This window comes from Hetaerina americana, unplaced genomic scaffold (genome assembly GCF_022747635.1).
Source record: "Hetaerina americana unplaced genomic scaffold, ioHetAmer1.1.p SCAF_4, whole genome shotgun sequence".
In the NCBI taxonomy this organism is placed as follows: domain Eukaryota; kingdom Metazoa; phylum Arthropoda; class Insecta; order Odonata; family Calopterygidae; genus Hetaerina; species Hetaerina americana.
In genome coordinates this window covers 6,729,591-6,743,641 of record NW_027286985.1, presented here as the reverse complement: position 1 = coordinate 6,743,641, position 14,051 = coordinate 6,729,591, and the positions used below count along the sequence as shown (strand labels likewise).

The following is a 14,051-nucleotide window of genomic DNA, read 5'->3' as shown; positions in this document are numbered from 1 at the left end:
CAAACATTGACACACCAGATATAGTTTGCTATTACCCTAGTTCCATATAATGGGAAGAGTTCACCCCAGCCGTACTCTTATAAATGGGCAAAGGATGGGTGGGGGATATTGGAGAAAATAGAAACAGTAAATCGATAAAAATTATAAAATTAAATAATTAACTGAAAATAAGACCAACAATAAATATAGTAAAAAAACTGAAAATAATTGAAATATTTAAATACCGCAAACGGTTAGAACAATGAAATGGAGGACTGCAAATAAATCACGTACTATCTAGCTTGGATATACTATACAGCATTGATCTATGCTAGTCTCAAGCACTCAAACGCACGTAGTAAAATTAGAATAATTAAAAAAAAATTAATTTTTTTAATACTAAAAAAGTGAAAATTAATCACGCATTCTCTAGCTTGGATGTACTATGCAGCAGTGATCCTTGCTAGTCGCATACACTCTCACTCTATCAGGGCTTACGAGAGGTTTCCCTCTGCGTCAGGGGCCCTCCAATCACACGTATTGAAATAAAATTAAGAAATATAATAAACGAAAAATGATCACGCGCTCTCTAGCTCGGATGTACTATATAGCATTGATCCTTGCTAGTCACAGGCACTCACCTTCAATCAGGGCTTAGGAGAGGTTCCCTCTGCGCCAGTGGCCCGTCAGTCACACGTATAATAATAAAGGCAAAATAATCACGCACTCTCTAGCTTGGATGTACTAAGCAGCATTGATCCTTGCTAGTCGCATGCACTCACACTCTATCAGGGCTTACGAGAGGTTTCCCTCTGCGGCAGTGGCCCGCCAATCACTCACTTGCTTGGGTATGCGAAGACGCCTTAACCCTAGCAAAACTCACTCACTCACTCACAGGTCTACCGTGGAATTTCTTCCGACGTCAGTACCGTGACTCGCACTTGGTGGAAGGGTAAAGGGAGTGCCCGTTTGCGGTATTTAAATATTTCAATTATTTTCAGTTTTTTTACTATATTTATTGTTGGTCTTATTTTCAGTTAATTATTTAATTTTATAATTTTTATCGATTTACTGTTTCTATTTTCTCCAATATCCCCCACCCATCCTTTGCCCATTTATAAGAGTACGGCTGGGGTGAACTCTTCCCATTATATTTATACGGCCGTAGTTACCGTTCGCTTTGTATACCCTAGTTCCTTCCAACACCCTGGCAACTCCACGTACTCGACCTCAATCCTTCCGTAGATCACAGCTAAAATCAACGCCCTAATCTCAGCCAAATCAATCTCCATAATTATCTCCTCGGCTTGAAAAGTATTCTCTAAATTATACGAGGGTTGTCTGAAAAGTTTCCGACCTCAACATGAAGATGGCAGCATTCTTCGACAAATTTGGGGAATTTGTGTTGAGCATGCGTTAAGGTACTTACAAAACTTGCAGCCATCTTACACACTTTTGTTGCTGCTTGACAATCGTTCGAGCGAGTCGTTATGTTTTTTGTGAAAATTGAAAAAATTGAGTACCGAGCTGTAATTAAATGTTTTGTTTTAAAAGACATTATACGTGCGCACATCAAAAACTGATTTGGCACTATGTACGGGTATTCTGCAGTGTCATTTATGCTGCAGAATCCCCGTGAATCTCACAACGTGAAATTCTGGGTAGCTGAATTTAAACCTGTCTGTACCAGCTGGTATGATGTTGAGCGTTCGGGACGGCCAAAAACTGCGACAACAACCAAAAATATCAAAAATGTTCACCAAACGGCACTGGGCAACCGTCGAATTCGGGCAAGAGAGATTGCAGAGGGTATGGGCACACATCGGAAGAACGCGTTTGTCATATATTGACTGAAGAATTGGACATGCGGGAGCTATCCACGCGTTGGGTGGCGCGTTTGCTCACCTTGGGCCAAAAACTCAACGAATGGAGCAGGAGCGGTTGGAGCGAAGCGAGTCAGATTTTTTTCGTCAATTCATATCTGTAAATGAAACTTGAATCCACCTCTTCACTCCTGAGACGAAATAACAGACAAAATAGTGGACTGAAAAGGGCGAACCTGCTCCGAAAAAGGCGAAGACGGTTCCATCAGCCGGACAGGTGATGGCGGTTGTTTCTTTCTGGCAAGTCACGGAATTGTGTCCATTGATTATCTTAAAAAAAATAACGGGAGAGCATTAAGTATCACTGCCAGACAGTATGAATGCTGCAATTGCAAAAGAACGACCGCATTTAAAGGAGAAAACAGTAATTTTTTATCAGTCTCTATTATAGCTGCTCATTGAACAATTTCTGATTCAATGGGAAAATTACTTCTGTAGTCGTCGCGGGCTAGATTGCGCATTACATTGTTTCCATGGTGCAAAAAGAGCATAAAACTTACGTCATTTTAACCATTTCATGGACAAAAAACCGCCATTGTCTTTTATTTTTCCACATGATATTATACGAGCGTTTTCCTACTGCTTTAAATTTTTTTTAATTTAAAATTTTCATTATTCATTATATTAGTCAATTGCCATCCATAGTTAAATAATGGAAATCTTCTATAGGTTTTAGTTTTTTTGCACTACTTTTCTACTTCCAGAAAAGTAGTGCACTACTTCTCTATTTCTAAAAGGTCTCAATTAGAATATGCTGCAAGCATATGGGATCCTCACGAAGTTGGATTAATTGCCAAATTGGACCGTGTGCAGCGTAGAGGAGCTCTAGATTAGTAAAACTTTGTCATGACAAACTTAGGTGCGTATCCAAAATATAAGAGCAACTAGGCTGGGAATTACCAACGGAGCGAGGGTTAAATTACAGATTGAAGCTCTTGCATAGAGTGGAAGGAGTAATGTTAAAAATGTATTTTTACCCTCATCGTTTTTACGGTAGGAGAGATTGTGCTAGTAAAATTAGAGAGATCGAGTGTAGAACAGATAGATTTAAGATGCCATTTTTTTCACGAACGATAATGGATCAGAATAACATTTTCCGACCGCGGTAGGGTTATATTCGTTAGTCTGGTGTGTGTTCGCCGCCTCCTGCCGCCCACCTTAGCGGTGGCTTGTATGGTACCGAAATGAGAAAATTTTACGATAGATAATTTTTAGTTTACGGCCAGGTTTAGATGTATGACATCATCTTCAGGTCCTCATCAATATGAAAACGATGAAATACATCGAAACCCGGTTGCAAAATAAAAGTCAGTCAGCTCAGAGCTCAGTCTGTCCATGCCAAGGAAAGATAGGCAGCGCTTGATAATTACAAAGTATACCTAATCGCTTAGCATTAAACTACAATTAGTCTCGTTATGTTTAGATTTCCTAATTGTCATAAAATCAATTGCTAATAAATTCAAGTCTTCATCTGAGTTTGCATGCCAACAAAATGGATTCCTAATACCTATACAACCTCGTGTCATGTGACTTAATCAGAACGTTACTATCATAAAAAGTACTGGTGAATAAGGTGAGAGCATTAGATACTGTGAATAATGTGCACTGAGAAAAAAATTAACCAGCAATTTATCTACCAATCAAAGCAGAAAATATGCATTCTTAATTAATTAAAGGGGCATCAAATCACAAGTGACATGTCAAAGAATCCAACATTCCTAAACTTCAGAGACACAGAACTAACACTTTATTTTACAAATACGCATAATCATGCAATTCAACGCTTTTTTTGTATATTCGCGCAAGAAATCAAAGCTGGACAGAAAAACAGTAATCGGCAGATGTTAGAAAGCTGGTCGACAACGCCGACCACAACGAACATCAACAAGAGTGGACAACAAATGCACACGCCATCGCCACATTAATAATAATAGGGGAAAATTTAATGATTGAGGGATAGATAGTTGTGGCATAAGTGTCAATCCGTAGATCATGGAAATCATACTCATAGGCCTTAAAAATGGCTTATCATGTCACCAGAAACAAACATTCGAATGTCGCACATATTTTACACAAGTTTAAATAGCGATTCATACTCTCGGAGCACATTACAATCAATGAATACACATAGGGCAGGAACCATTTTACGATAAAAACAATAATCACGTACAATATCCAATTACAATTCACTCGAGACTTAAAAGTCCTCAAATAAGTTCAGGATTACGGGTGAAGTGTCACAACAACTGTGCAAACGGCAATGAATTATCCTGGAATCGAGAAATAAATAATAGATTTCAATTCGAAACGAAACATCAGTGCATTAACCATTTTCTCTATGGCGAAAATGAAACAGTGTAAATACGTAACTATTTAATCTGTATGGGTGGTATCTATTAGAAATAGTTTATTTACTATCTCCATACATAAAACATGATACATCATATATTTCGATAGACAAGACGAAGCCAATTATCCAATAGAAAGCGAAATGAATTCATCATATTATTATTCTTTTTTCATTTTGTCATACGTGATTAGATAATGAGTTAATTGCATAAATTTCACTTCCCTTGGAAACTGAGTTTTTTAATTTGTTAAAAACTATTGAGGACAAAAGGCAGTTGAAAAAAATATTGAAATCATATGATCTTCCAAGAATTCAACAATTACCTTTATTGTTTTTTAATCATTTTTTGTGGGAATTTTAACATGATGTCCACAACTGATTGTTTTTTCAACTCCCAAGGAATAGATGTAGATTATCATGAAATTTGCATGAAAATCTGGCAAACCAATTTTCGCAGCTGCATGGAAATAAGTTTTGTATCTCCTCCTCCTCCATGTTGGGCAAGCAATGAACGCAAAGAAAAGGGAGACTTCTGTCCTAATTTCTTCGATGCAGTCGGCTCATTAGCAGCCATTCTCGTAAGCAACCAAAAATGCCGTCCGTTTCCGGCCGCTCGTTCCTATGTGCCTCAAATCTTCAAAAGCGTCATATTACTTTAAACGAATTGAGTCGATTTACTTGGGACATTTTCAACCCGTTATTCAGTTCTAATTTTGCTTCTTCTATTTAATATGAATGAATATTTCATTTAAATGGAAGTACACGTTTCCCGCCTAAATTACTTCAAAACGGTTGACATGCGAAAATCATTATCCATGAAAGTTGTCACTCTTCAAAAGTTTTTGGCGGGTCGGAGTAGACGAAGTAATAATTGAGGATGCCTTTATTTCGGAGTTATTATCCACATTATTTTTCAATAGATGACATCATGGCAACTCAAGAGCGGCTTCCGTGTAAATTTGAAATTGATGTTCGACGTTTAGGTGATTGCTTGTCGTAGACTGATAAGAGATTGTGGTTAATAAGGTAATTGTGTACATACATTATTTATATCTTAATTTTGCTCCAGGATTTCTCGACCCATCATCTGACAGTGAGGACATTGCTAGCGGAACGACTCTTGAATTACCTTACTGGCTAGCGAGATCACTATGTAACCGAAGTCAGTCGGTCATAAGTGTAAATATTCCACGTATATATAAAGAAGCTTACAGGTAATGGGTTTTTACACATTTTGAGTATATTTAGGTTCATCCGATTTGAAAACATGACTTTTATCCTATTATTTAAGAGAAATCCTGAAAGCTGATGCCTCTGTAGTTGACCTGCATAGGCTGAGTGTCTATTTTTACGAATTCGGTTCGTACTTATCTGGTTTCAACCACCGAGACTCAGCCGAAATCGGATCCCTGTTATTGCAGGTAAGTGAAAAACACAATTCCTTGTGTTTTCATGCACCCATAAAAAAGTTCCAAAGCATCTGCCTATCCTTGTGGGTTTTACACAGCTGAACTTAGTACAACAACTCCAATCGTAATTTTGCTACGTGCCGCAGAAATGCAAAAAGCCCCTAATCATTGCCAAATATGATTTACTAAATGTATCATTGAGATAAATAGATTTTATTTTGAAATGATATTTCCCATGCAAGTTTTGGTGGTATTTCTGTCAGTTCGGTCGTCTTGCACCTGTCTAGTCATTCATACATTTCTTATTTAATTTTGTCACGAAAAATTACCGTCATATTCCATTGAAGTACATTTTTATAGAGTAAATAAATATTTCTAGTACCAGTGTTTTGAGTAACCACTTATCTTAGACAAGTTCAATGCAAAGGTCTTTGGATACGTGAGGAGGATAGTAGTATAATGTTAGGTAGATTACATTTACTTATGTATCTTTACAAATTGGTAGCATCTGTACGTATGTCGAAATCCCTCTGATTATTTACCCCCACTAAATCTTGTCTGCGATATGTTTCTAACAATATTTGCAGATGTGGTCGCAAAATATAATTAAAACACACGTTTATTTGCCCTTACCTTTAGGGTAGTCCTTTCAGGATAATCCTATGAAGCTCTTAGTCTCTTGTGAAAACCAATACTGGCTAGTACCTCAACTTTGAAACATGCACCTCATCCGAGGAAGGCCCAGATTAGAGAGAGTGTCTTAATAATGATATTATATGTGCCGTATAAAATTATAGGTTATTTATGTATGTAATAAATATTCCGATATGTAAGGTAGCGCAACGTTGAGAGGCCAACTTATTTTTTTACTCCTTTGTGATTTAGTCCTCAAATAGCGTTTATCTTGGACTTAACTACATCAATCGTTGCATTTTTATAAAATACCCTTGCCATCTTAACCATTTGCTTGTATGCCTCTTCCTTTTTTAAATTTGTTTCTGTAGTTTGCATTTTTATTCCACTGTTTAGCAATAAGCGGTATAAATTAATTGGATCGGTCATAAATTCAGTTTTATTAAAATAAGTAGCAGACATTTTTTAATGTGAGCAGTAAAAAAGAATACACAACACAAGGTCTAGAGTCCGAGTGGGTGCTGCCAAATATCACAATTAGTTTGCTCAAATCGAATGCTGCACAGGTGCTTGCATTTCAGGAATACAACAACCTCTTGTGGAAGGAACCATTGCCTTTAGAAAAGTTTACCTATACGAAGGACATGAAGGGCTCGTAAATATAAAATAAGAAACTCCATAAGATTTAAAAGAAATATGATACAAGTTATAAAGAGCAATGACACCAAAAAGCAGTCATTCTCTAGGCCATTGTTTCGCTGTATTTACAAATGATGGTGTTTACTGTGACTGGCTCTCTCCATTGAGACTGTTCAACTGGAGATTTCCTTGGAGTTCATCCATATTAGTCTATATTATTGGCACCTACAGTATGGACCAGAATAGAGGAAATCCCATAGACCTATCTCCCGGTTGGCTTTTTTTTTACTCTCAATGCAATTTTTTTCTTCATGAAAATGTGGATAAATTCTTTTTATATTTATATAGAATATAATATATGTGTGTGTACTAATTCAAATCCTTCTATTTTTTTGATGAAAAGGATGACTTGCCAGTCCCTCATAGTTCATGATGATTGTTGTGAGCTTTTACTTGTTAACATGCATTTTAATGTATTAAAATTAAGCATTCTATCTATAATTATTAATCGTTGTTTATTTAATCTAATTTACTTATTTCATTGATAAATTTTTAATATCTATAATGATGTAATGAATTTTTTCACGTGCATTTTCTTACCCTCCCAATTTATGATAAGGAATGATTGAGTGGTGAGTGCCATAGGAGTTTCTCTACATGAGCCCTGAGTGTGTACTTTTGACTCATGAGGGTCACATTGTTTCATAGACCCAAGTGGAGAGTGTGTAATATTTGTCTCAGATTGTTTACTCCTGTGTCCCTTCTCTCCCCCAAAGTTTAAGGCATTGGGAATTTACACTAATTATAGTTTCACCCCTAGAGTACCACCTTAGTCATTTCATACATGAAACTCTAAAAATTCTATGAAAAGGAAGAATCTTAAATACCTGTAAATGTTCCTGTCATGTGATGGTACCAAAATTTTTACTAATGTGAGCAGTTTCATAAGACCGAATATGTGTGTGGATTCTCTTGAAGAAACATCTTTCAATGCCGTGGTTACTTTATGATTGGATCCATCTGGTAGTTTATGGAGATGAAAAATGGCTCATAATGATCCTAATGGTGCTGGCAAGTTTTTTCTTCCAAGACTGTACTCGTAGTTTAACCTTAGGCCATGGAGCACATCCATTAGGTTGTGATTAGGGTGTTAACATCTGGATGTAGGGGTTATGAGAAATATTAGGCGATAATACTGTGTACCTTAACACCGAGACTAATGTAAAGTAATACTAGGGAAGAATATTTGCTATCTAACTACCTGTACCAGCTGGTGCTGATAGCTAACTTGTGTGACATATAAACATTGGATATAGTGTTTGTTCCCTTTGTCTATTGCATGGCCTTAGACATTCAAGGACCGCTTTCGTCTCATAATGGACTGGTCTCAGAACTCATCAGGTGACATGAGCCAGAGGAGTACTGGAGAATTGGGCCTGGATCCAACCAGTCGTCTGGACTCTCTAGAGCGAGGACTTCTGCATTCAGGGAGGGCTTCTTGGATGGCTTTGGAATCTTGGCTGGCTCAAGGAGGTAAAGAGTGACTAAATTCATCTAATTATTGCATAGTTACCATTCTGTTTAATGAGGAATCCATTGGCTATGTAGTGCTCTTTGGGGGAATGTGGATTGATAATAGCAGTATTTTTTGTTCAGAGGTGAGGGGAAGAATTAGCACTGTTGCAGTGCAAGCCCTTGTCGGTGGCTCAGTTCACGGTGCTGTTTCAGCTCTTCATTTGTGCAAATTTGTGCTCACTGTGGTGATAAAAAGTTTTTCAGTGGTATTGGTCACCATGCTTAATATGATAAATACGTAGTTTGTAATTTGCATGGCATTTATAAAACTTAAACTCAAAATATTGAATGATACTTAAATTTTTGTGAGTAAAAGGAAAAGGGTTAAATAGCTAACTGTAGGGGTCAACTAGGTATGAATAATCCTTAGCTCTTATTAGGTTCAGTTTCGTTTGTTAAGATTGCATCAAGTTAAAAGGTTGTGGGGTTACAAATAAAGCCTTATTTATATTTGGTTTGGTGTATTGAGTTTATGGTGTGTTTCAGGCTTCAGTTTTTTTCTATTCTTGTATAGGAATCAATAAAATGTTTCCCCCAAATGGTAGGCAAGAAATTATTTTCAGACCAACTTGCCAACTATGGCTGTGATTAGTCGCACCAATTCCAATTACGTGATTTTTGAGATACTGGTGGTGAACCCTTTGCTATGGCCTCATTGTTATATTTTAATGGACTACTCTCAGCTTAGGAAGTACCATTTAATGAAATGGAGCCATAATTTTTCCGTATTAGTTCGAGGTTTATTTTTTAAGTTTGCTCTCTTCGGTCTAAAAAATTATTATTCATTAGAAAAATTTGTTATTCATGGTTTTAGTATCCTGTAAACCTATTTCACTTCTACATAATCGCCATTCAAAGCACTTTTCATAGTGCTGCACCAGCTTCTTTAATCCCTCAGCATAAGAGTACACCGCCTGGGAATTCAACCAGTTGGCATTGGCCGTCTTGACTTCCTCGCCATCTTCAAATTGTTGTCCACCAAGCCACTCTTTCAAGTGGGAGGTGAGGAAACAATCACTTGGGGCAAGGTCAAGTCTGTAGGCTGGGGCCCAAATACACTCATGCAGTCAACTCACTTTGCTCTTCATATTGGTTGGTAAGCATTTTTGGTACATTCCTTGCACACAGTTTGTGATATCCGAGCTTTTCCATGACAATCATTTGACCAATGTTGTGACCAACAAGAGGAAGTTTGTCAGCTAGATCACTAATCATCAATCGTCAATCTGATTGCAGTTTTTAGTCCACTTGTTCAACAATTTCATTGGGCCTGCCACTCTACTATCAATCATGCACATTTTTGTGATCAATTTTGAAGTTTTGACACCATGATTATACATTTCCTTTACATGTTACTGTAGTTCCATTAACCAGGCACAACTTCTGATGAATTTGGTCATCCTTTTGCACACAAAAATCAAATCACAGCATGTATTTCACAACTGATGGGAGAAATGATTTCCAGCCGGTACCATCCATCTCCACAAGCAAGAAAATTTCTTCTGGGGAGTGCAAGTAATGCACCCCCTTGTTTTGAAGATATCCTTATATTTCCTTGTAAACTTGTGGAAAATGCTGCCATTTAGCAGGTAAAATACTGCTGTATTTCATGGAGGAAGACCACCATCCAACCACTATCCGAGGGCTAGCAACACGTGTGTCACATGCAAATCTACAGGTAATACACATCTGTGTTGCTAGCATTCTAAGAATTAATTGCCAATGAATTGTTGCCAATTCCATTTTCACAAAATAAGTGATATCTTCGGATGATTCTCCATTGTATATTTTATCATGATTGTTTTTGACAGTAATACATATGATGAGTGGAAATAACCTGCCGGTAATGAAAAACATGATAAGTATATTTTTGCAAATATGTTTCCTCACCTCTGTGGTGCATATGTTGACCCAATTAATTACAACCATGGTTTGAGTTGAAAAATTGGAATTTTCAAATAGTTTGCCTTGGTCTATTGTCAAATCATGTGGGGCTAACGTTACTCTAGTGGTAGTATTTGTGGGAGTGTCATCTCTTTTGAAATCACTTAGATCATTTATTGCAGAGAGGTTTTGAGTCAACATGAAGAAATCAAAAAAAAAGGGATATTAGTAGCCAATTAGGTAATTTATATTAACCCATGTAAAAAGGAATCCTATGCTTTACATGCGATAAATGGCTTAAAGTGATATGAAGTTCATAGCCTGTATTATCTTATATATTTTAAATTAACAAAATCTTCTCTAGGGTTCTCCGAAATTAGATTCATTTTTAACATGGGGGATCAAATTAAGGTACCATTGAATGGACTGCTTGAATGGGCTGGATTGAATGGACAGTACCATCCAAAACCCTATTGTTTAATTTTATTTGCTCCAGATCTCCCTGAGAAACTGTAGGTGGTGGCAAGGAATTGGCCTCTCTACCCTTCCTTTTTGATTTTCACAATAAGCCTTAGCTCTTAATTTAGGGTGAGCTCTACTCTCACCCAGCACCCTCTGGATGATTCCTCGAACAGTGGTAGATATTTCAATATTAGTTTATATATATTCGATTGTTCCCGGCTCTAGTTTTTTGTTTGATTTTTGTTAAATTGGCATCTGTGATTTGAGTTGTCCACGTCATGTGGAAGGAGGGGTGTGAACTCTTCTATGTTTGGGTGCAAAGGAGGGTGATGGCTTCTAAGGCCTTCCACCTCTCAAATGAGAGGGGACTCGAAAAGTGATTGAATTTACTGTTTACCACAAGCCATCTCACAATTGCTATGTGGTTCGATCACTGTTCTTGTCATCACTTAAAAGGCATACAGCCTCTCTCTCCCACGATTCATTACACGATGAAAGTCTATCTTGCAAATGAAAACCTAATTAACAAATAACATGCAATCAAAGACATCGCCCAAAGAATGGCTAAGAAGCCTAAGTATTTAGTTGATAAACTACTCCCTAAATAACTAATTTTGCTTGTCACATAAAATCCAAGGTCCCTCACTCCGCAAACGTCAATGAATCACATATAGTGCAAACTTCCATTTCCTTTTTTTTTTTCCAAAATTATCACTAACACTTGCTAGCCAACTAGGGAACTCAAATGTGTTTACATATCCCCCTTAGCCTATTTAAACTCCTGCTGAATATTCAACATGACTGGGATATATACCTTCCCAATCAGGGGTATTCAAATTAGCTTTCTAATAGTAAATTGCAGCATAGTGGACTTAGAGCCCAGGATTTTCAGGCTACTTCTGCTTTGTTTTATCTGGCTGGATGACTAACAGTGCCAGCAAAACTCTTGTCCAGCTCGTTGGAACTGTACAGGAGTAACCCAAAAGCCCTGCTGTCATCTTCACATCCATGTGATCCATATTTTGTAAGATATAGAAGTGCTGCATTAAAGTAACCATGCATAATGGAAAAGCGCTATAAAATTTTATAAACAAATAAATGTCTTACAGTTGGTAGTGAGGGAGGGAATCATGGTTTAGCAACGAGGGATGACCGCAGGAAAAAAGCAAGAGACAAAGGGTAATCATAACAAACACTTGGTTTAAACACTAAAGCAGGCTTTTGGTTTATGGAAAATTCCAGCAATGTCAGAAAGATATCAGCTGTCCATATTAAAAGAATTTGAATTTTTTACATACTTTATTTTAAGATCAATGCATCCCTTCCATCACACATTCTGTCACGTAAATTAAACTTAATGTTCCTAGAATGCACCCCTTTTAAGCCCTATCTGCATCCTGTGCATATCTCAGGCTGCTCAGGTGCAAGTCTTAGGAGAGTCGGAATGGACAGTGTTAGGAAGAGGGGCGAGACTGGGATGTCCACATCTCCCGTGCTTTTTAATGTATATGTGAAGGAAATAGTTAACGAGGTATGGGAAGAAGTGGCGATGGAATAAAGTTAGTGGACAATTCATAAAATCAGCTAGGTTTGTAAATGATCAAGCTTTAGTAAGCCAGCCAGCCAAGTAATTGCAAGCATTGCTGACCACATTAGAAAATCAGGTATGGAATGAGAATTAATGTAAATAAAACAAAGATAATAAGATTTTGAAGAAGAGGAATGTCAAGTTAAATGTTAAAATGGGTAGGCAAAATTTAGAATAGGTGGGGCAGTTAATTATGACCAAGATGGTCATAGTATTAGGGACTTGAGGAGAAGAATAGCTATTCATAAAGAAACTTTCACAAGAAGGATGGAGTGGACAGTGACATTGAAAGTTACTGGTCCAAGTTAATGTTACTACTAGGGATAATCATCTCATTAATTCTTGATTAGGATTATTGTTAATTTATAATGAGTAAATTACTTATAATTGATCAATTTCTTTGCCATTTCTTTTTTATTTTTTCAGGGAAAGGGTGGCCACTCATTCAGGAAATCAGGAAATTGATAATATTCTTGGGAATAAGTCAATTTGAGAAAAGATTAGATTAGGTTGTGAAATTTTTGAAAAAGGCTAGAAATTCTGGGTTAAAGAATGTTATGTAATTGAGAAAATTCTTGATGAGAGCAATTTGGTTCCCTGCAGCTGTAAGACGTTTTATTTGACTTAGCCCATCATGTAATCAGGTTCCCAGGAATCTATAATAGGACTGACTTCAGAGATATAACAGTGACTGAAACTGCAATTAGGGATTAATCACAAACTATAGGTAATCATGTTAAAAATGCTCAGGAGAATGAAAGTTGACAGCACATTCAGGAAAATAAGGAAGAAGATTTTGGATTGGTAATTGAGAAAATGAGTGGCCATTCTTGGGAGGTGAATGTTACGGTTTGTTAGTCACAATATTTTTTAAATATACCTATAATCCTTTTGAGTAATATCTGTGTATTATTTACAGGTGGAAGGCCTATTGGTCCGGCAAATATGGTCGTGAATCATCAGAAAAGACAACAGGCTCATGCTTCCAATTCCTGAGAATAATATCTTAAGAGATTTCCCATTAATCCTTTCCTTATGCCTAATTGTAATAATGAAGATAAATGTACTTTGGAATGAAGTATGAAATTGAATGTGAATATTAAAGGTACTTCATTAAAATATATTTCCTTCTTATCTATCTATTAAAGTTGAATTCATAGAAGGTATGTGGTAAAAATTGCAAATGTCCAAAATTGGCAACCTGGACATGGGGAAGGTCTGGCCCCCTAAGAGATTCAATGAAGCCTAATAAATAGCAGGTGATGCTCTCTTGGATTTAAGGTGCAATGCTTTAGTGGAGCTAAGGTGCAAGTTTAAGCAGAAGATGGCCCACCAACATCTCAGAGCATGACATTCACGCTTGAGACGAGAAAATGTTTGGCAACTCCAGATGTAGGCAGTGTGCTTTTTTGAGTATGTTTTACATGTCTCTTGAGTATTGCTTTCTAGCTTGAAGTATTTTAAAAGAGCACTTGAAACATTTTTCCTGTGGCATTGACTACTCCAGCTCCTTGTAATTGCAATCGTCATTTTTTCCTTCAAAAAATTCATATTCTCTCATTTTCTGTACTTTTCTAACAGTCTCCCTTGTAATGAATCATGTACTACCCCAGCATTCTCATTATTGTACTATTTCTACCTTTAAATTT

General features: G+C 36.9%; 1 protein-coding gene across 1 annotated transcript; it reads left to right on the top strand.

The window, feature by feature from the left end:
- Positions 1 to 5,039: 5,039 nt before the first annotated feature.
- On the top strand, positions 5,040 to 13,505 carry Psf3 (DNA replication complex GINS protein Psf3). The gene is made up of 5 exons (XM_071590408.1): positions 5,040 to 5,195; positions 5,282 to 5,426; positions 5,504 to 5,633; positions 8,243 to 8,426; positions 13,322 to 13,505. The coding sequence occupies exons 1-5, from the start codon at positions 5,090 to 5,092 to the stop codon at positions 13,396 to 13,398; spliced, it is 642 nt and encodes a 213-aa protein (XP_071446509.1). The 5' UTR covers positions 5,040 to 5,089; the 3' UTR covers positions 13,399 to 13,505.
- The last annotated feature ends 546 nt before the right edge of the window (positions 13,506 to 14,051 follow it).